The 23,240-nt window shown below is 41.2% G+C and overlaps 2 protein-coding genes across 3 annotated transcripts in view; one reads left to right on the top strand and one right to left on the bottom strand.

Annotated features, from left to right (window-relative positions):
* The window catches only part of MRPL1 (mitochondrial ribosomal protein L1), a 71,713-nt gene extending 50,032 nt beyond the window's left edge, over positions 1 to 21,681 (bottom strand). The window contains exons 1-2 of one of the 2 annotated variants that reach the window (XM_007519830.3): positions 21,529 to 21,681; positions 13,468 to 13,579 (exon numbers count right to left, since the gene is read on the bottom strand). In XM_007519830.3, the coding sequence (XP_007519892.1) occupies positions 13,468 to 13,579; positions 21,529 to 21,559 (143 nt within the window). In that variant the 5' untranslated portion in view covers positions 21,560 to 21,681. Of the gene's footprint in view, positions 1 to 2,343; positions 2,368 to 13,467; positions 13,580 to 21,528 lie in introns of those variants that run through there. The other variant, XM_060187913.1, reaches the window with a different exon arrangement.
* On the top strand, positions 14,497 to 15,035 carry LOC103110661 (small ribosomal subunit protein eS19-like). Its single transcript, XM_060188623.1, has one exon. It carries the CDS (start codon positions 14,548 to 14,550, stop codon positions 14,902 to 14,904), a length of 357 nt encoding a protein of 118 aa, XP_060044606.1. The 5' UTR covers positions 14,497 to 14,547; the 3' UTR covers positions 14,905 to 15,035.
* Positions 21,682 to 23,240: the final 1,559 nt, after the last annotated feature.

The raw sequence follows: 23,240 nt of genomic DNA, 5'->3' as shown, positions 1-23,240 counted from the left end.
CCTTCCAAACCGGAGAAAGCACATTTTTAATTTACATTAGTCCAAGGGCATAGAAGACAATAGGAGGAGGAGCCTAGAGAGTCTGTTTTAGTAATAAACTCTCCTATCTAAAATAAGAAAAGTAAATATGTCCTAGATGTTGCCCACAGATTTACTTTATATAAATGCTGGTTTCAACACATAGTTGAACCTATTCATTTAATTTGCAGGTAATATAAATTTCCCAGGAGCGAAAGTAAGATTTTGAAATTAATATTTGTAAAACCCAATAAAAGTTTGACATACAGAGACTGAATTGAGAATATAGCAGTTTACTTATTTATACTTTGGACTTACAAAATATTTGAGGTGGTTTGGTGAAAATGTTAAAGCTATAAATGAAAATTATTTTAGTTACTCATATATAACATCATTATAACACAGAACAAATAGGCCTCTATGGAAAATACCTTCTCCAAAAAGTAAACATACAAATAAAACAAACAAAATGTCAATAATTAACCTTAAAGGTGTTCTGCCAGTTTTCCACAACCCTCCATAACAGTCTATTTTTATTCATAAGAATCATATCCAGAAGAACTTTTGTTCCGTCAGGTGGTCCAGGAAGTGGCACAGTAGTAAAACTTTGGACTCTCAAGCATGAGGTCCCGGGTTCGATCCCCGGCAGCACATGTGCCAGAGTGATGTTTGGTTCTTTCTCTCTCCTCCTATCTTTCTCATAAATAAATAAAATCTTTAAAAGAAATAAATAAATAAAATTAAAAAGTAAAATTAAATTAAATTAAATTTTTTAAGTATTTTTTTAATTTAATTTAATTTAATTTATTTATTCCCTTTTGTTGCCCTTGTTTTATTGTTGTAGTTATTATTGTTGTTGTCGTCGTTGTTGGATAGGACAGAGAGAAATGGAGAGAGGAGGGGAAGACAGAGAGGAGGAGAGAAAGATAGACACCTGCAGACCTGCTTCACCGCCTGTGAAGCGACTCCCCTGCAGGTGGGGAGCCGGGGTTCGAACCGGGATCCTTATGCCAGTCCTTGTGCTTTGCACCACCTGCGCTTAACCCGCTGCGCTACAGCCCGACTCCCTAAATTAAATTAAATTTTAAAAAGCCCTATCAAGAGAGCTTCAGCAGTGATTTTCAGGGAAAATAACTCATACTAAAAGGCAGCACATGTACCAGAGTGATGTCTGGTTCTTTCTCTCTCTCCTATCTTTCTCATTAATAAATTAATAAAATCTTTAAAAAAAGAAGGGTGGAGGGTAGATAGCATAATGGTTATGCAAACAGACTCTCATGCCTGAGGCTCCAAAGTCCCAGGTTCAATCCCCCACACCACCATAAGCCAGAGCTGAACAGTGCTCTGGTTATAATAAATAAATAAATAAATAAATAAATAAAATTTTAAAAGAAAGAAAAGAGAAAGAATTCCATTGTCATACTCAAGCAAAGCCTAAGAATGAGGGGAGGAGAGGGGTTATAATTTAGTTCAATTTAAGATCACTGAGGATCTGTAATCCCAGAGAGACCAATCCGAGTCTTTTCAAGAGCAGCTGGAGAGGTGGCACAGTGGATGAAGTCTTAGACTCTCAAGCATGAGGTCCTGGGCTAGATCCCCAGCATCATATGTGCTGGAGAGATGCTCTGGTGTTTCCCCATCAGCCCCTTTTCTCACAAAATTTTTTTTTTTTTATTTTAAATAACATACTAAGGAATTGGTGTGGGGATGAGGTAAGGGATCAAAATATAACTTCTGTTAAAGTAAATAGGACAAGGTAGTCGGGCGGTAGCACAGCAAGTTAAGCGCAGGTGGCACGAAGTGCAAGGACCAGCGTAAGGATCCTGGTTCGAGCCCCCGGCTCCCCACCTGCAGGAGAGTCGCTTCACAGGCGGTGAAGCAGGTCTGCAAGTGTCTGTCTTTTTCTCCCCTTCTCTCTCCGTTTCTCTCTGTCCTACCCAACAACGATGACACCAACAACAATAAAAACTACAACAACAATGAAACAAGGACAACAAAAGGGAAAATAAATAAATAAATGAATATTTTTTTTAAGTAAATAGGACAAAAGAGATAGGATAGGTAAATAAAAATGGAATGTGAATGTCTGGGACTCTCCTTTCTCAATGTAATCACATAAATAACTTTCTGGCATCTCTAATACTGGTCTAGTTATTCAGCTAAATGCAACAGTTCTACCTCTACATTCTAAGAGTTGACAGAGTAAGCTCACTTAAAATACAGATAGATGAAAATTAAAAAAATAAAAACTGTAGAGGGGCCGCACCTGGTAGAGCACACACATAACCACGCTCAACGACCAAGGTTCAAGCCCTCGGTCCCTACCTGCAAGGATGAAGCTTCACAAGCGGTAGAGCAGTGCTTCAAGTGTCTCTCTCTCTTGCAACAAAATAGATGAACTCCAGAAAGCAGTAGAGGGCAGAGAGAATAGAATCTATGAGGCTGAAGACAGAATTAGCAAGATTGAGGATGAATTAGAGACAACTAAAAAAGAAGTAAGAGATCTCAAAAAGAGATTAAGAGATGCTGAAAACAACAACAGAGTCCTATGGGATGACTTCAAAAGAAACAATATACGCATTATTGGCTTACCAGAGGAAGAAAGAGAAGGAGAGGAAGAAAGCATTCTCCAGGCCATAATAGCTGAAAATTTCTCTAGTCTAGACAACACCAAAGACATAAAGATTCAAGAAGCCCAGAGGGTCCCAAACAGAATTAACCCAGACCTAAAGACACCAAGACATGTCATACTTAGAATGGAAAGGAATAAGGATAAAGAAAGGATCCTCAAGGCTGCAAGAGAAAAACAAAGAGTCACCTACAAAGGAAAACCCATAAGATTAGCAGCAGACTTCTCCATACAAACACTACAGGCCAGAAGAGAATGGCAAGATATCTATCGAGTGCTCAATGAGAAAGGCTTTCAGCCAAGAATACTATATCCTGCTAGACTGTCATTCAGACTAGATGGAAGCATCAAAACCTTCTCAGACAAGCAACAGTTGAAGGAAGCAACCATCACCAAACCTGCCCTGAAAGAAGTTCTGAAAGGTCTCCTATAAACAACCAGACCACCACAAATAGGACATATATCAAAACACTCTAAAACTCTACAAGAATGGTGTTAAAATATCTTCAATCTTTGGTATCAATAAATGTCAATGGCCTGAATTCACCTATTAAAAGACTCAGAGTAGGAAGATGGATCAGAAAACACAACCCAACAATATGTTGTCTACAGGAAACTCACCTAACTCAACAAGACAAACACAGACTTAAAGTGAAAGGATGGAAAACTATCATACAAGCCAATGGCTCACAAAAAAGGGCAGGAACAGCTATTCTCATATCTGACATGATAGACTTTAAAATAGATAAGATTAAAAAAGATAGGAATGGACACTACTTAATGCTCAGAGGATCAGTCAATCAAGAGGACTTAACAATTATTAATATCTATGCACCCAATGAGAAGCCATCTAAATACATCAAACTTCTACTAAAAGAGCTACAGCAATATATTAACAGTAACACAATCATAGTAGGGGACTTCAACACCCCACTATCTCAACTTGACAGATCATCCAGGAAGAAAATCAGTAAAGACATAAGGGAGCTAAATGAAGAGATAGATAAACTAGAACTATTGGACATTTTCAGAGTCATTCATCCCAAGAAACTGGAATACACATTTTACTCAAATCCACATGGATCATTCTCAAGGATAGACCATATGTTAGGCCACAAAGACAGCATCAGCCTATTCAAGAGCACTGAAATCATCCCAAGCATCTTCTCAGACCACAGTGGAATTAAACTAACACTTAACAATCAACAAAAGATTAGTAACAGTGCCAAAATGTGGAAGCTCAACAGTACACTTCTTAACAACTTCTGGGTCAAAGAGGAAATCAAGGAAGAAATCAAAATGTTTCGAGAGTTCAATAAAAATGAAGACACAAGCTATCAAAATATTTGGGACACAGCTAAAGCAGTCCTAAGAGGGAAGTTCATAGCTATACAAGCACACAGTAGGAAACAAGAAAAGGCACAAATAAACAGCCTGATTGCACATCTTAAAGACCTAGAAGAAGAACAACAAAGGAATCCTAAAGCAACCAGAAGGACAGAAATAAATAACATTGAGAATAGGAAAACCATACAAAAGATCAACGAAAGTAAATGTTGGTTCTTCGAAAGAGTAAACAAAATCGACAAACCTTTAGCCAGACTCACAAAACAAAAAAGGGAGAAGACCCAAATAAATCGGATAGTAAATGAAAGAGGAGATATCACAACAGACACTGCAGAAATTCAACATATCATGCGAGGCTTCTATGAACAACTATATGCCACAAGCTAGAGAACCTGGAAGAAATGAATGATTTCCTAGATACCTACCAACTTCCAAAACTAAGTAAAGAGGAAGTGGATAACATGAACAGGCCCATCACAGCTAATGAAATTGAAACAGTTATCAAAAATCTACCCAATAATAAAAGTCCTGCACCAGATGGTTTTACAAATGAATTCTACAAAACTTTCAAAGAAGAACTAATACCTCTACTTTTAAAAGTCTTCCAGAAGATTGAAGACACTGGAATACTCCCTGCCAGTTTCTATGAAGCCAACATCACCCTGATACCAAAAGCAGACAGGGACACAACCAAAAAAGAAAACTACAGACCAATATCTCTGATGAACATAGATGCGAAAATATTGAACAAAATTCTAGCCAACCGGATACAGCAGTATATCAAAAAGATTGTTCATCATGACCAGGCAGGGTTTATCCCAGGCATGCAAGGTTGGTTTAATATACGTAAATCAATCAATGTGATCCACCACATCAACAAAAGCAAGACCAAAAACCACATGGTCATATCAATAGATGCAGAGAAAGCCTTTGACAAAATACAACATCCCTTTATGATCAAAACACTACAAAAAATGGGAATAGATGGAAAATTCCTGAAGATAGTGGAGTCTATATATAGCAAACCTACAGCCAACATCATACTCAATGGTGAAAAACTGGAAGCATTTCCACTCAGATCAGGTACTAGACAGGGCTGCCCACTATCACCATTACTATTCAACATAGTGTTGGAAGTTCTTGCCATAGCAATCAGGCAGGAGCAAGGAATTAAAGGCATACAGACTGGAAGAGAAGAAGTCAAACTCTCTTTATTTGCAGATGACATGATAGTATACATGGAAAAACCTAAGGAATCCAGCAAGAAGCTTTTGGAAATCATCAGGCAATACAGTAAGGTGTCAGGCTACAAAATTAACATTCAAAAGTCAGTGGCATTCCTCTATGCAAACAGTAAGAAGAAATTGAAATCCAGAAATCAGTTCCTTTTACTATAGCAACAAAAACAATAAAATATCTAGGAGTAAACCTAACCAAAGAAGTGAAAGACTTGTATACTGAAAATTATTAGTCACTACTCAAAGAAATTGAAAAAGACACAAAGAAGTGGAAAGATATTCCATGTTCATGGGTTGGAAGAATTAACATCATCAAAATGAATATATTACCCAGAGCCATCTACAAATTTAATGCTATCCCCATCAAGATCCCAAGCACATTTTTTAGGAGAATAGAACAAATGACACAAATGTTTATCTGGAACCAGAAAAGACCTAGAATTGCCAAAACAATCTTGAGAAAAAAGAACAGAACTGGAGGCATCACACTCCCAGATCTCAAACTGTATTATAGGGCCATTGTCATCAAAACTGCTTGGTACTGGAACATGAACAGACACACTGACCAGTGGAATAGAACTGAGAGCCCAGAAATGAGGCCCCACACCTATGGACATCTAATCTTTGACAAAGGGGCCCACACTATTACATGGAGAAAGCAGAGTCTCTTCAACAAATGGTGTTGGAAACAATGGGTTGAAACATGCAGAAGAATGAAACTGAATCACTCTGTTTCACCAAATACAAAAGTAAATTCCAAGTGGATCAAGGACTTGGATGTTAGACCAGAAACTATCAGATACTTAGAGGAAAATATTGGCAGAACTTTTTTCCGCATAAATTTTAAAGACATTTTCAATGAAACGAATCCAATTACAAGGAAGACTAAGGCAAGTATAAACCTATGGGACTACATTAAATTAAAAAGCTTCTTCACAGCAAAAGAAACCACTACCCAAATCAAGAGACCCCTCACAGAATGGGAGAAGATCTTTACATGCCATACATGAGGTAAGAGTTTAATAACCAACATATATGAAGAGCTTGCCAGACTCAACAACAAGACAACAAATAACCCCATCCAAAAATGGGGGGAGGACTTGGACAGAATATTCACCACAGAAGAGATCCAAAAGGCCGAGAAACACATGAAAAAATGCTCCAAGTCTCTGATTGTCAGAGAAATGCAAATCAAGACAACAATGAGATATCACTTCACTCCTGTGAGAATGTCATACATCAGAAAAGGTAACAGCAGCAAATGCTGGAGAGGGTGTGGGGTCAAAGGAACCCTCCTGCACTGCTGGTGGGAATGTCAATTGGTCCAACCTCTGTGGAGAACAGTCTGGAGAACTCTCAGAAGGCTAGAAATGGACCTACCCTATGACCCTGCAATTCCCCTCCTGGGGATATATCCTAAGGAACCCAACACATCCATCCAAAAAGATCTGTGTACACATATGTTCTTGGCAGCACAATTTGTAATAGCCAAAACCTGGAAGCAACCCAGGTGTCCAACAACAGATGAGTGGCTGACCAAGTTGTGGTATATATATACAATGGAATACTACTCAGCTGTAAAAAATGGTGACTTCACTGTTTTCAGCCGATCTTGGATGGATCTTAAAAAAATCATGTTGAGTGAAATAAGTCAGAAACTGAAGGATGAATATGGGATGATCTTACTCTCAGGCCAAAGTTGAAAAACAAGATTAGAAAAGAAAACACAAGTCGAACCTGAAATGGAATTGGAGTATTACACCAAAGTAAAAGACTCTGGGGTGGGTGGGTGGATGGGGAGAATACAGGTCCATGAAAGATGATGAATGACATAGTGGGGGTTGTATTGTTAAATGGGAATCTGGGGAATGTTATGCATGTACAAACTATTGTATTTACTGTTGAATATAAAACATTAATTCCCCAGTAAAGAATTATATTAAAAAAAGAATAAATAAATAAATAAAATCTTTTTTAAAAAGATCACACAATACCTTCTCCCCTGCAAAGTAAGGCAAGAAACAGTACTGAGCAGTGATCTCCCCCACCCTACCCCCCCCACCCTACCCCCAAAAAAAAAGCCTGGGGACAAGTCCAGGCACTTTCCCACAAGATCTCAATAAACACATACAAGGAAAAGGGACAGAAACAATGGGGGGGGGGGGTATGGGGACACCAGGATGAAGACCCAGCCACATTTAAGATACAGGTTGGGTGTGGAAATCAGAGAAGGCCTCCTCAGCAGTGCCTCTCCTGACAAGCAGTGAGTAGCAGGAACAGCCGCCTGGGGCTGGGAGGGTGGAGGGTGGAGAGGAACCTCCAGCTCCTGAGACACAGCTGCACAGGCAGGCAGAAAACAGTGAGGGAAGGAATACTCAGAAAAACCTTCCAGCATAAGGTGACAGCACTGAAATGTGAAGCTAGTGGTAACCATAGCAACAACAAAACCGAAACCTAGCTCAACTTGGGGCTGTACTGACTCAATGCTCTGTCAGAAGAGCTACACTCATTTCCGGGCATAAAGGGCATGTACTTCAGTCTTCACTGTTCAGCACACAATGTCCAGCAATCAGCAAACAATTATGAAATCCAAGAAAGAAAAAGAAAAAGAAGCTATCATCAAAAGAGAAATAGAAGTCAGAGCTAGCCCAATGTCAGCACATGTACCAGAGTGAAGTCTAGTTCTTTCTCTCCATCTATCATTCTTCATGAACAAATAAATAAAATATAAACAAACTAATAAACAACCTGTGCCCTTTGGTGCTTCAGACCAGAAAGTCTTTAAAAAAAAAAGATGCCGGGGAGTCGGGCGGTAGGGAAGCGGGTTAAACACACGTGGCGCAAAGGGCAATGACCAGAGTAAGGATCTCGGTTCCAGCCCCCGACTCCCCACCTGCAGGGGAGTCGCTTCACAAGCAGTGAAGCAGGTCTGCAGGTGTCTTTCTCTCCCTGTCTTCCCCTCCTCTCTTGATTTCTCTCTGTCCTATCCAACAACAATGACATCGATAACAACAAGTGCAACAAAAAGAAAAAAATATTTTTAAAAAATGCTAGTGGTAAACCATGTATATAAGCACATACATGGAGGGGTATGGAGATTCAGAATGACAAGAGAGAAGCAAGCACAAGCATTGCCTTCGCTCCTGATTTTAAAAATCAGTCATGGGCCACGGAAATAACATAGCCTTTATATAAAGAGACTCCCATATATGAGGCTCCAAAGTCTCAGGTTCAATTCTTTTCTTTTCTGATTTTTTTTTAATTGGGGAATTAATGTTTTACATTCAACAGTAAGTACAATAGTTTGTACATGCATAACATTCCCCAGTTTCCCATATAACAATACAACCCCCACTAGGTCCTCTGAATCCTTCTTGGACCTGTATTCTCCCCACCCACCCACCCCAGAGTCTTTTACTTTGGTGCGATATGCCAATTCCATTTCAGGTTCTACTTGTGTTTTCTTTTCTGATCTTGTTTTTCAACTTCGGCCTGAGAGTGAGATCATCCCATATTCATCCTTCTGTTTCTGACTTATTTCACTCAACATGATTTTTTCAGGGTCCATCCAAGATCGGCTGAAAATGGTAAAGCCACCATTTTTTACAGCTGAGTAGTATTCCATTGTATATATATAGACCACAATCAGGTTCAATTCTTTATACCACTAAAAGGTAAGCTGAGCAGTGATCAGTCATTTAAAAAAAAAAAAAAAAAACCTGTTTCAAGCACTGTGGGAACTGCATAGTGCCTCTATAAAAAGACTTCCATGCTTGAGGCTCCAAAGGTGTCAGGTTCAATTCCCAGCACCACCAGAAGCCAGAGCTGAGCAGTGCTCTGATAACAAACAAAACAATGCTTCAATATATTATAAAATTAATACAATACTTCCTATTACAAAAGCTGAATAAGGGCAAGAGACTGGCATACTTTAATGATGACTCTTTAGTCACTATCAGGTTACCCCATCATCTGTGGCCCTAGTGGGGGAGTCCTGGGATTCCCACGCAAACATGATGAGCCTAGACCTCAAATAGATCCCTCCCTCCATTATCACTGGTTATCTCCATCAGGAACAACAACCAAAAGGGGTTCATTATGTTGTTCCTGATGGAGATGACCAGTGATATACAAAGAATGGGGGTAGGGGGAAACAGCTGAATGGTTATGCTAAGGGACTCTCGTGCTTGAGGCTCCAACATCCTGGGTTCAATTCCCTGTACCACCACAAACCAGAGCTAAGAAGTACTCTAGTAAATACTACTAATAAGAAGAAGAAGAAGAAGAAGAAGAAGAAGAAGAAAAAAAAATACATTGAAGAAATAGAGATTGATGACATCCAAGATTGTCAGGAATGTGGGCTCTCTCCGTCATTTTTGTTTGTTTGTTTGTTTTGTTGTTTTTTTAACCAGAGCACTGCTCAGCTCCGGTTCGTGATGGTGAAGGGACTGAACCTAGGACTTTGCAGCCTCAGCCTCAGAGTCTCAGCATAACCATTAAGCTATCCACCCCCACCCCTCTTTCAATTTTTCAATAACAAAAAAAGAACCCAGGTAATATTTACACTGAAAGAAGGCCAGCCTTTTTTATATCAATAGTTACATTACTAATTGGCTAAAGAAGTCATGGGATATTTATTCCATGGAAAACTACTCTGCAATCAGAAAAGATGATATTGTGTCCCTTGAGACAAATGGATGGGACTGGAGGTGATTATGCTTAGCTAAATAAACAGAGATGAAAGACAACTAGCAGATGGTTTCACTCATAGGTGGGATCCAAAGATTTGATTCACATGAAGTTGCCAAAAAAAAAAAAAAAAAAAGCCAAACCAACTGTAAGACTTGTAAGAACTATGGTAAACTTTGGGGATACAGAACTTTAGTGGTGGGGAACTATACATTGTAATCTTACACTCATAGAACTTACTATTAAGGGACCAGGTGGTGGTGCACCTGGTTGAGCGCACATGTTACAGTGTGCAAGGGTCCAGGTCCGAGTCCCCAGTCCTCACCTGCAGAGGAAAACTTCACACAAGCGGTGAAGCAGTGCTGCAGGTGTCTGTCTCTCTTCCTCTCTGTCCCCCCCTCGATTTCTGGCTGTCTCTATCCAATAAATAAATAAAGATAATTTTAAAAAGTTGTTTTAAATACTTATTATTAATAACAAAAAAAGCTACATAGCCACCTCTAACCTATATTCAAACCATATCAGATTATTCTATGATATCCATTATCATTCACTTCTTTTTTTAATATTTATTTATTTTCACTTTTATTGCCCTTGTATCTTATTGTTGTTGTAGTTATTGTTGTTGTTATTGGTGTCTTTGTTAGGTAAGACAAAGAGAAATGGAGACAGGAGGGGAAGACAGAGAGAGGGGAGAGAAAGACAGACACCTGCAGACCTGCTTCACCACCTGTGAAGCGACTCTCCTGCAGGTGGAGAGGCGGGGGCTCCAACCGGGATCCTAATGCCAGTCCTTGCACTTCATACCACGTGCGATTAACCTGCTGCGCTTCCGCCTGACTCCCTATCATTCACTTTTCATGCCTCTACCTCACTGAAATACCTTACTCTAAAGGCTCCCGCAAACTTTTTTTTTTTTATACTAGAGCACTGCTCAGCTCTGACTTATGGTAGTGTTGGGATTGAGTCTGGGATTTCAGAGCCCCAGACCTTAAATGTGTTGTTATCATTGTTGTTGTTTACATCAGCATTATGCTATCTCCACAGCCCTTGAAACAGGTTTTTTTTTTTTTGGCTGATTTTTAAAATTAGATTGGAGACAAGCTTGTGCTTGCTTCACTTTTGTCATTCTGAATCTTACTGGCAAGTATGTAAATTAATAAAACCTCTATGAAAGAAGTTTGTTATTACTTATCAGAATTAGAAATGTACACATCCTTTCACTTCACAATGTTATTTATCAGTCAATATAATTTTGACCCTATATATGTAGGTTTAACATCAGACCCCACTGTTCAGGGCTCTGGCTCCTATGCTATTTAATATTTACATCAATGACCTCCCAGAAACTTCTTCAAGGAAGTTCATCTACGCCAATGACATCTGCTGTGCAACTCAGGCATCAAAGTTCGACATCCTCGAGGAAACACTCAAGAAAGACATGTCTCTGATATCTGATTACTGTAAAAAATGGCAACTAATCCCTAGCACTGCAAAAACGGTATCATCTGTTTTCCATCTACACCATGCCTCGGCCTCACGTGAGCTTAATGTGCAGCTTGGCGATACGAGAATCCGGCATGAAGCCCAGCCAGTCTATCTTGGTGTTACTCTCGATCGCACCCTGTCATTTCACGAACATCTCATAAAAACTGCAGCAAAGGTGGGCGTGAAGAATAACATCATTGCAAGACTGGCCAGCTCCTCATGGGGCGCGAGCGCTTCCACACTACGATCATCATCTCTGGCATTATGCTATTCCACTGCAGAATACTGTGCCCCAGTATGGTTCCGTAGCCCCCATGTCCACTTGGTCGATTCCAAATTATATTCCTCCATGAGGATAATTTCTGGAACCATCCGTTCCATGGCTGCCAGTTCTTAGCAACATCACCCCGCCAGATATTCGTTGGGATGCGACATCATCTAAGTTCATTTCCCACGTCTACGCTCGACCGAACCTGCCAATATACGCGGATGTCTTCACCCACCCTGTCCAACGCTTGACGTCTCGTCACCCAATCTGGTCCCCTACGCCTACACTGAACTTCTCTGTTCCAGTCTCTTGGAAACAGAGCTGGCAGTCAGCTGAGGTAAAGAACAAACACCTCATCACAGACCCCTGCAAGCGTCAACCCGGCTTTGACCTAGCACGTTATGATTGGGCCCTCCTCAATCGCTATCCAACAGGCCATTGCCGGTGCGCCGCTATGTTCCATCGCTGGGGAGCCAGAGACGACCCGAACTGCCCCTGCGGCTACAGACAGACTATGACCCACAGTCAACGATTGCCACCTCTCCAGATTCAAAGGAGGTCTCGAAACTTTATATCAGGTTCAACCTGACGCTGTTGACTGGCTATGGAAGAAAGGCAAACGCTAGAAGAAGAAGGGCTCAACCCCAATTTCAAATACCAATTTCAAACTGAGGGCTTCAAATTCCTGAACAATAAACTATAAATCAGTAGGTCCCACATTCTCTCCACATTCATAATTTGCTAAAAATGCACAGAGAACTCAGAGAAACCCTTACTTAACATTTGCTTGTTCACTATACACCCCCAAAAGATCTGGAATATAGGAGCTTTTGGCCCCATAAGGATAGGATGCACTGAATCTCTCCAGCATGTGAATGCGTTCATGGACTCAGAAGGTCCCTGAGCCCCAAAACTCAAGAGATTTTTATGAAGGTTTATCACATAGACATGACCAATTATAAACTCAGTCTTTAGCCCCTCTCCCCAGCCCGGAAAATGAGAAGTGGGGCTAAAAGTTCCAAGCTTCTAATCATAGCTTGGCCTTTCTGGTGACTATTCAGGAGCCCACCACGAGTAATTGCATTTGAACAAAGTGTGCTTGTAAAACCCAGAGTATTAAAAAGGTTTTAGAAACTCTCTTTCAAGAGCTGGGTAAAATATTAGAATAGATGCTCCTGGAATTCATATTACTCTGCAGATTATAAGGGGCTTAAGAGTTCTGTGTCAAAGTCGGGGGCAGAGAACAACATTAAGTACTTCTTTTCTCTCTTTTTTTTTTTTTAACCAGAGCACTGCTCAGCTCTGGCTTATGGTAGTGTGGGGGACTGAAGTTGGGACCTTATAGCCTCAGGCATGAGTCTCTTTGCATAACCATTATGCTATCTACCCCTGCCCATATTAAGTCACAAAATCCCAGCTCCAAAATTTACTAATTCTATGGCCTCAGACAAATTATATAATCTATCTGTGCCTGCCTTGTTTCAATCTCAAAAAAGAAGCCAGAAGCAGTAACTTTGATATAAATTACATATTAAATTTATTGAATGTCAGTGATCAATAAACATTAAGTATTATAACAAGTCATAACTTTGCTTCAGAACCACAGGTCAAAGAAGCAGATACAGTAATTTTTTACAACTATTCAACACATGTCCCTATGTCTTAATGACAGCTTCTTAGTCTTTTGGCTAAAGTCAAGTATAGGGCCTATATGTCTTTATGAAATGAGGCATACTTTGAAATAAAAAGTTTAAATGATAGCAAATAAAATAAAATGTTAAAATACTTACTTTACAGCAGTAGCAAAATGTCTGCTGGACATCTGACTACATAGGGAACAAGGATGAAGGGGCGCCTGATAAATGATCTTGGAAAGACTATGCCTTTGATGATGCATCAAAACTTGCAAAAAAAAAAAGAACATATAAAACATTAGTATTAAATAAATATTACCTATATAATTTTTACATTTCCAATCCATTTATTCCACAACAAAAATATTCAATAGTCAATGGAATTTTTAATATGGTGCAGCACCAGGTCTGAACCAAGGACAATGCACACGTGTGATAACAATGAGCTGCCTTGCTGGCCAGATGGTGGTACACCTGGTTAAGCACACACACTACAACAATGAGCTGCCTCCCTAGACCAATTTCTTCCTTCTAAATTAGAGAAGGGAAAGCTGCCAAAACAGCTCACCACTGTCCAAGGAGCTCTCAGTGCAGTCCATGACGCTCCCATATGATACCCAGGTTCTCACATATAGTTAGGCCCACACTCTACACACTGAGCCATCTCGTGGTCCTTTTGTGTGGTTCTTAACTAGTCTTTTAAAGTGTAATCATGAGGGCTGGAGAAACAGCTCACTTAGGGGAGTGGGGCGGTGGCGCAGTGGGTTAAGTGCACGTGGTGCAAAGTGCAAGGACCCGCATAAGGATCCAGGTTCGAGCCCCTGGTTCCCCACCTGCAGGGGAGTTGCTTCACAGGTGGTGAAGCAGGTCTACAGGTGTCTCTCATTCTCTCCCCCTCTCTGTCTTACCCTCCTCTCTCCATTTCTCTCTGTCCTATCCAACAACAACATCAGTAACAACAACAATAATAACCACAACAATGTTAAACAACAAGGGCAAAAAAAGGGGGGCTAAATAAATAAGAAATAGCTCACTTAGTGCATGGTTTTGGCATATGTGCGGCCCAGGTTCAAGCTTGGCTCCCACTGCACTGTATGGCACTTTGGTGTGGTGAGTTCTCTCTCTCTTTCTCTCTCTTGCCTCTTTAGACATCTGAAAAATATCCAGGAGCAGTGAAGTTCCAGTGATGACAAAAATTAAAATAACTCCCCTGGCTGGCAGCGCAGAGGCTGCACGATGCCTGGAGTTACTGTAAAAGACATGAACCAACAGGAGTTCTTTCGAGCTCTGGCAGCCTTCCTCAAAAAGTCCGGGAAGCTGAAGGTCCCAGAATGGGTGAACACGGTCAAGCTGGCTAAGCATAAAGAGCTTGCTCCCTTCAGCGAGAACTGGTTCTACACACAAGCTGCTTCCACAGCACAGCACCTGTACCTTCGGGGTGGTGCTGGGGTTGGCTCCATGACCAAGATTTATGGAGGACGTCAGAGAAAAGGTGTCATGCCCAGCCACTTCAAGAGTATGGCCCGCCAAGTCCTCCAAGCCCTAGAAGGGCTGAAAATGGTGGAAAAGGACCAAGATGGGGCCGCAAACTGACACCTCAGGGACAGAAAGATCTGGACAGAATCGCCAGACAGGTGGCAGCTGCCAACAAGAAGCATTAGAACAAATTATGCTGGGTTAATAAATTGCCTCATTCATAAAATAAAATAAAAGTAAAAAATAAAGTGTAATCATGGAAACTGCACTAAAGTGAGCAAACACATCTAACAGAACAATTTTGTCTTCACATATTTTTAACTTAAGATGGCTCAGGCTTAGAGTATGTTACTTCTACTGTGACAGCATATGTATTTGTAGCCTCAAATCTTTAAAAAATAATTTAAATTGTGCTCTGCATTCAGAGCTGCTGAGACGATTTCTGAAGGGAGCTGTCTTACCAGAGAGCAAGACTTCTTATAAAACTATGACAACTGAAATACTTTGATATTGGCACAAGTATAGAAAGACTACACTGGAATTTGGCAGTAGCGCAGCAGTTTAAAAGCACATGGCAGCAATGACCGGCATTAAAAAAAAACACCTATAACACCTTTCTAAACTAGCTAGTGGTCTGGGAAGTGGCACAATGGATAAAGCATTAGATTCTCAAACATGAGGTCCTGAGTTCAATCCCCATGTACCACACTAATGCCTGGTTCTTTCTCTCTCTCCTCCTATCTTTCTCATTAATAAATAAATAAAATTTAAAAAAAAGAAAAGGAGAGAAAAGAAAGACAAGCCAATAAAAGAGTAACTAGCCCAGTGTGCCGAAATAGCTCAATTGGGAGAGCATTAGATTGAAGAGTAACTAGCCCAGTGAAAGACCAAAGCATATCTACAGGATATGAAATATGGCAGGGGATGTTATTTTAAATCATGATGCAAAGAATTCAGTAAGTGGGGGCAGGAGTGTAAGGGGTATATAACATAATGGTTATGCAAAGAGATTGCCATGTCTGACTCTCCAAAGTCCTAGGGTTTAATCCCCCACACCCACCATAAACCAGAGCTGAATTGTACTCTGGTAAAAAAAATTAATTAATTAATTAAATATGGCAGGGATGTTATTTTAAATCATGGTGCAAGAAATTTAGTAAGTGGGGCAGGGGTAGATAGCACGTTAATCTTCAATGAGTCACATTTGAAACTTATGTGGGGCCAGGTGAGGGTGCACTTGCTTGAGAATACATTTTACAACGTGCAAGGACCAAGGTTTGAACCCCAAACCCCCACCTGCAGGGGGAAAGCTTTGAGAGTGTTGAAGCAGTATTGTAGGTGTCTATCTCTCTTCCCCTCTATCTATCCAACCGGGTGGTGATGCACCTGGTTGAGTGCACATGTTACAGTGCACAAGGACCCAGGTTTGAGCCCCCAGTCCCCACCTGCAAGGGAAAAGTTTCACAAGTGGTGAAGCAGTACTGCAGATGTCTCTGTCTCTCACCCTTTCTATCCCTCCTTCCCTCTTGATTTCTGACTGTCTCTATCCAATAAATAAGTAAAAAGATAATTAAAAAGAAATAGGGGAGTCAGGCGGTAGTGCAGTAGGTTAAGCGCAGATGGCGCAAAGCACAAGGACCGCTGTAAGGATCCCAGTTAGAGCCCCTGGCTCCCCACCTACAAGGGAGTCACTTCACAGGCGGTGAAGCAGGTCTGCAGATGTCTATCTTTCTCTCCCCCCGTCTGGCTTCCCCTCCTCTCTTGATTTCTTTCTGTCCTATCCAACAACAATGACATCATCAACAACAATAATAATAACTACAACAATAAAAAACAAGGGCAACAAAAGGGAATAAATTTTTTTAAAAAGATAAACATGTTGCAATGCAATGTTGCTTCAATAAAACACTAATAAAAAGAATGCAGTGGGAGTCGGGCTGTAGCGCAGCGGGTTAAGTGCAGGTGGCGCAAAGCACAAGGACCGGCATAAGGATCCCGGTTCGAACCCCGGCTCCCCACCTGCAGGGGAGTCGCTTCACAGGCGGTGAAGCAGGTCTGCAGGTGTCTATCTTTCTCTCCTCCTCTCTGTCTTCCCCTCCTCTCTCCATTTCCTAACCAACAACGACTATAACAATAAGACAACAAGGGCAACAAAAGGGAATAAATAAATAAAATAAATATTTAAAAAAATAAAAAGAAATAAAAAAAAGAATGCAGTGAAGATTAAAATTTTCAGGCTTGTCTCACTTATTCCTTTTTCCTTTGCTTTTTTTCTCTAACTAGGTACATATTCTACTCCAGGGGTAGCATTTTGTCACTTGGAGACAAGCTTGACTGGATGGAGAATGTAATATCTTTTCCTTTCTTTAACTTCATTTCCTGTTCCACTTGCTGCTTTCTTTTTTTTTTTTAACTTTTTAATTTATTTAATTAATTTATTTATTTTTACCAGAGCACTGATCAGCTCTGGCCTATGGTGGTACAGGGGATTGAACCTGGGACGTTGGAGCCTCAGGCATGAGAGTCTGTTTGCATAGCCATTATACTCTCCAACCTTGCCCGCTGCTTTATCTTAACAACTAAGATGACATGGACCTTAGGTGTCTTTTCCTAAATAGATCTGTACTTTGCTAAAAAAAATAATAATAATAACAATAATAATAAAATTTAAAAACTCAATTTATCTTATACAGTGATCCAGGAGGTGGAGCAGTAGATCAGGCATTGGACTATCAAGCATGAGGTCCTGAGTTCAATCCCTGGCAGCACATGTACCAGAGTGATGTCTGGTTCTTTCTCTCTCCTATCATTTCTTATTAATAAATAAAATAAATAAATAAAATCTTTAAAAAATTTTTATCTTATATACCCATGTAATGACCAATAATATGGAAATTCTAAGACTCAGCAACATAGCAAGTGAATTTTTTGTAGGTTTAAGTTTCTAGGTACACACTACTATGTTGGCAGAATAGCTAGCTACTGAGGTCTAGGAGGTGACACAGTGGATAAGGCTTTGGACTCTCAAGCATGAGGTCCTGAGTTCAATCCCCAGCAGCACATGTACCAGAGTGATGTCTGGTTCTTTCTCTCTCTCCCCTATCTTTCTCATGAATAAATAAATTAAAAAGTTATTTAAAAAAAATAAAAAGCTAGCTACAAGTCCTTAGCTCCTCCTTGTCTATCAACACCACTCTCCTACTTGCTCAGTAGAAGCCTTTATTCTGGTCCTTAAACCCTTCAAGTTAATTCCTTCCTAGGGGCTTTTACATTTAAAGTATCATTTTAAGGGGTTGCAACATCTATTTTCCCATGGCTTGTTATCAGCCCAGAATTCCCTAAAGTTATTTGATCAATAAACTCAGTGTTATCTCTAATCTTCCACAGGAAAGCTGGAATTCTATGAAGATACAAGAATGACATCTGGAATGACCTTTAAAGACCTGTCTAATGGGCAGATTAGTTTAAGGATCTAAAGTTTGGGGGCCAGGTGGTAGTACACCAAGTTACCGCATACATAATGCAAAGTGTGCTCAAGGTCCTGGCTCAAGGATCACAGTTCAGCACAAGAAACCAGGTTCGAGCCACCTGGGATCGCTTTTTTGCAAGCGGTGAAGCAGGTCTGCAGGTGTCTATCTTTCTCTCCCCTTTTCTGTCTTCCACTCTTCTCTCAATTTCTCTCTGTCATACCCAACAGCAACAAATGGAAAAAAGATGGCCACCAGGGGCAGTGGATTCATAGAGTAGGCACTGTGCCCCAGCAATAACCATGGAGGCAAAACTAAATAAATGAACAAACAAATAAATAAATAAATCTAAAGTCTGGGCTAGGGAGACAACATAATGGTTATGCAAAAGACTTTCATGCCTGAGATTCTGAAGTTCGAGGTTCAATCCCCTGCACCACCAAAAGCCAGAGCTGAGCAGTGCTCTGGTGGCACCCTCTCTCTTTCTCCCTCCCTCCCTCTCTCCAAAATAAATAAATATTAGAAAAAAAAAAGAATCTAAAGTTCAATAGCAAGGCCCCCATTACTTTTTAGAGACATTAAGATGTCAAGTATTTAATGTAAAACATTAATTCCCCAATAAAGAAATTTTTAAAAAACGATGTCAATTATCTGACAAAGATTACAAGATTTGGAAAAGATCACTACAGCTATGATGGACAGAATCTTGGCTCCTGGAACATTCCAGAGTAAAATATTTAGGACAGTCAAGCCCCTGTTGTCCACCTTTGGGTGGTGGGGAGAGCTTCACCAATGCTGAGGTGTCTACCTCTCCTTCTCTATCTTCTCCTTCCATCTCAATTTGTCTCTATGCAAAAAGGAAGAAAAAGGGAAAAAAGACTGTTGCTGGAAGCAGCAGTGGATTCTTCGTATAGGCACTGAGCCCCAGCAATAGCCTTTGTGGCAATGAAAGATGTATATGAATGAATGAATGACAGAAAAAAATAGCAACATTGGAAGTCTGGCGGTAGCGCAGCAGGTTAAGCCACGAGGTGCCAAGCGCAAGGAACAGCATAAGAATCCCAGTTCGAGCCCCCGGCTCCCCACCTGCTTCACGAAGCAGGTCTGCAAGAGTCTATATTTCTCATCCCCCTGCCCCTCCCCGCTTCCCCTCCTCTCTCCATTTCTCTCTGTCCTATACAACAACGACAACAGCAATAACACCACCAATAAAACAAGGGCAACAAAAGGGAATGAATAAATAAATATTTGAAAATAGCAACATGATGTGAGAGGTGCATGTGAGACTACAAGAAGAGTAAGAATGTGGCATCCTGACTGACAAGAAAAGGCAATGCTTGAAGGAAAAAAGGCTACTTCTTTTGGTGGTTTGTTTAAATAACATTATTTCTGTCCCACATGAAGACAATGCAAGTTTTTTCTATAAAGATATACTTTTGATAAAGTTCAACAACTATACCAAGTAGAAAATGCTGGTTTCGACAGTGAAATTTCTTGTGAAAAGCTGAAATTGAAAACTATTATGCAGCTTTTCCTTTTTTTTTTCCTTTTAAATATTTCTATGTATATCATCAGATAGAGACAGAGAGAAACTGAAAGGGAATGCGGGGAGATAGAGAGGGAAAGAAGCAGAGACACCTGAAGCCCTGCAGGTAGGGTCCAGGGGCTTGAACCTGGGTCCTTGCACACTGCAATGTGTATACTTAACTAGGTGCCACCACCACCTGGCCCCTTGTTGCTTCTTTTTTTTCATAGTCAGTGGTCTAGGAATGTAAGCCTCAGTTCTTTGATATTTAATAGTTACATGAACTTGGCTGCATACCTAACAGGATAGTTTCTTTCTCTTTAAAATGTGGATCAATCGTCATCTTTAATTGTCATCAATTAAAGATCTGCCTTAATGAAATAGCAATTTGCACCACTGTGCTTGATAGCGCACCTGGTTAATCACACTCATGACAGTGCACAAAGACCCAGGTTCAAGCCCCTGGTCCCTAGCTGCAGGGGGAAAGCTTCACAAGTGGTGAAGCAGGGCTGTAGGTGTCTGTTTCTCTACCTCCCCTCTCAAGTTCTCTGTCTCTATCCAGTAATACATAAAAATAAAATAAAAATATTTAAGAAAAAGAAAAGCACAAAACTAGGGGCTGGGTGGTGGCGTACCTGGTTGAAGGAACATGTTACAGTGCTCAAGAATGCTCAAGAATCCAGGTTCGAGGCCCCAGTGCCCACCTAGTGGGGGGAAAGCTTTATGAGTGGTGAAACTGTGTTGCAGGTGTCTCTCTCTATCACCCCTTTCCCTCTCAATTTCTGGCCATTTCTATCCAATAAATAAAAATAATAAAAATTTTAATTGGTTTTTTTGGGCGGGGGTAGATAACAATGGTTATGCAAGAGACTCTCATGCCTGAGGCTCTGACGTTCCAGGTTCAAGCCCCCGCAACACCAATAAGCCAGAGCTGATCAGTGCTCTGGTTAAAAAATAATGTTAGGGGCCAGGTGGTAGGGCATCTGGTTGAGCGCATGTATTACAATGCGCAAGGACCCAGGTTGGAGCCTCTGCTCCCCACCTGCAGCGGGAAAGCTTCATGAATAGTAAAGCAAGGCTGCAGGTGTCTGTCTCTCTCTATCACCCTCTTCCCTCTTGATTTCTGGCTGTTTCTATCCAATAAATAAAATAAGTTAAAATAATAATGCTAAAAGGGGGGGAACGAAACGAAACCGAAAGAAAGGACTGCACCAAAAAAAAAAAGGAGGGGGTTGTAATCCCAAGCAGAAAACCGAACCTTATAAACTGCATGCGGTGGGGGAAGGAGCGCTGCTACTAAGCAGCATTGCAGAACTAGTTTCCAAATGAATGGAATTTTAAGAACTGGAGAGCAAAAGTATCAAAGAGCATTGCAAACTTAGAGTTTACAGATGTAAACCACTCAAAATATACCACCTTTTCTTTGTCAGAACCAGCTTCATGTTTCTCCTCCACCCCACAGCCCCTTACTGGAGACAGATCCTCTACTTGCCTCCGTTTCTATGGGAGATACAGGTCCCCCTCCCATGCCACCGCGAGAATGGACGGCTTCAAAAGGAATATAATAAAATCGCTACTAAGCAGTAATGACCCTCCAGACAATCTAGAACCCAGAAACAGTAGGTTTTTCGAGTCTCCGATGCAGACCAGACCAATGGCTAGGAGATTCCGGTTTGCACTTCGCTGCAACCGGAGACTCGGAGACAGACTTGGTTTGCCCGCAGGCCCAGACAACCCCTCCCGTTTTACCTCTACGGAGGTAGCTCACGGCCGCCGCCATGTTGGCTATGCCGGATTGTGTCGACTAAAGTGATCCTACGTGTCAACTGGAAAAGTCTGAAAAAGGTTCCCTTCCGGAATGGACAAGAGGGGAAGGGATTAGACAGAGCAAGAGGAAAGGGGGCGGGAACCAAAAGAGGCTTTCAAGCCTCTTAGAGGAGGGCGTAAGTGCCCGGTTGGCAGTGTTACCTCCTGCGCTCCGTGCGGACTAGCACCCCGTGTTTAGTGGTTCCAGTGCGACTACTTGAACCATCTTCAGTGCCAAGTGCTCTTACTGAAAAAATGTGCTATTGGTAGTAATACCCGATTGTGGCCTTTTTAAAATTTCTAATTCTGCAGCTGTCTTTTCTTTCTTCTTCTTTTTTTATTTTTTTAACCAGAGCACTGCTCAGCTCAGGCTTATGGTGGTGCGGGGGATTGAACCTGGGACTTTGGACCTCAGGCAGGAGAGTCTCTGCATAACCATTATGCTATCTACCCTCCGCCCTCTTTCTTTTTTTTTTTTTTTTTAAGATTTTTAAAAATATTTATTTATTGCCTTTTGTTGCTCTTGTTTTATTGTTGTAGTTATCGATATCGTTGTTGGATAGGACAGAGAGAAATGCAGAGAGGAGGGGAAGACAGAAAGGGGGAGAAAAAGATAGACACCAGCAGGCCTGCTTCATCACCTGTGAAGCGACTCCCCTGCAAGAGAAGAAAAAAGAAAACATGAAGAATGGAAAAACAGAGGTGGGGAGATAGCATGATGGTTATGCAAAGAGACTCTCATGGGGAGGGTTGGGCGGTAGCGCAGCAGGTTAAGCACCTATGGCGCAAAGCGCAACGACCAGATCCCCGTTTGAGTCCCGGACCTGCATGGGGGTCTGGTTGCTTCACAAGTTGTAAAGCAAGCCTGCAGGTGTCTGTCTGTCTTTCTCTCCTCTCTGTCTTCCCTTCATCTCTCGATTTCTGTCTGTCTTGTCCAACAACAACAACAGCAGCAGCAATAGCAATCACAACAAGGGCAACAAAATGGAAAAAACAGCCTCCAGGAGCAGTAGATTCGTAGTGCACGCACCGAGCCCCAATGATAACACTGGAGGGGCGGGGGGAGACAGAAAGAGAGACTCATGGCTGAGGTTCCGAAGTCCCAGGTTCAATGCCCCAAACCACCATAAACCAGAGCTGAGCAGTACTCTGGTACAAAAGAAGAGGAAAAGAGACCGGGCTGTAGCACAGAAGGTTAAGCGCATTGGGGTTGTATTGCTAAATGGGAATCTGGGGAATGTTATGCATGTAAAAAAAAAAAAAAAAAAAAAAAAAAAGAAGTAGAAACGCAAAGCAGAAATTGACTGAGTTTGGAGTATGGCACCAAAGTAAGAAAGTATACTTCTGTATACTAGAGTTTGCAGTGAGTACCTCCCTAATACTTCCTCTCCACTTTTCCAAGCTTTGGGTCCATGATTGCTCAACAATTTGTTTGGCTTTGTATGTTAACTCTCTTTTCAGTCACCAGGTTCCAGGTGTCATCAGGATGCCGGCCAGACTTCTCTGGATTGAAGACACCACCAATGTGTCCTGGAGCTCAGCTTCCCCAGAGACCCATCCTACTAGGGAAAGAGAGAGGCAGACTGGGAGTATGGACCGACCAGTCAACGCCCATGTTCAGCGAGGAAGCAATTACAGAAGCCAGACCTTCTACC

This window comes from Erinaceus europaeus, chromosome 3 (genome assembly GCF_950295315.1).
Source record: "Erinaceus europaeus chromosome 3, mEriEur2.1, whole genome shotgun sequence".
NCBI lineage: Eukaryota > Metazoa > Chordata > Mammalia > Eulipotyphla > Erinaceidae > Erinaceus > Erinaceus europaeus.
This window is presented reverse-complemented; position numbering and strand designations above follow the sequence as displayed.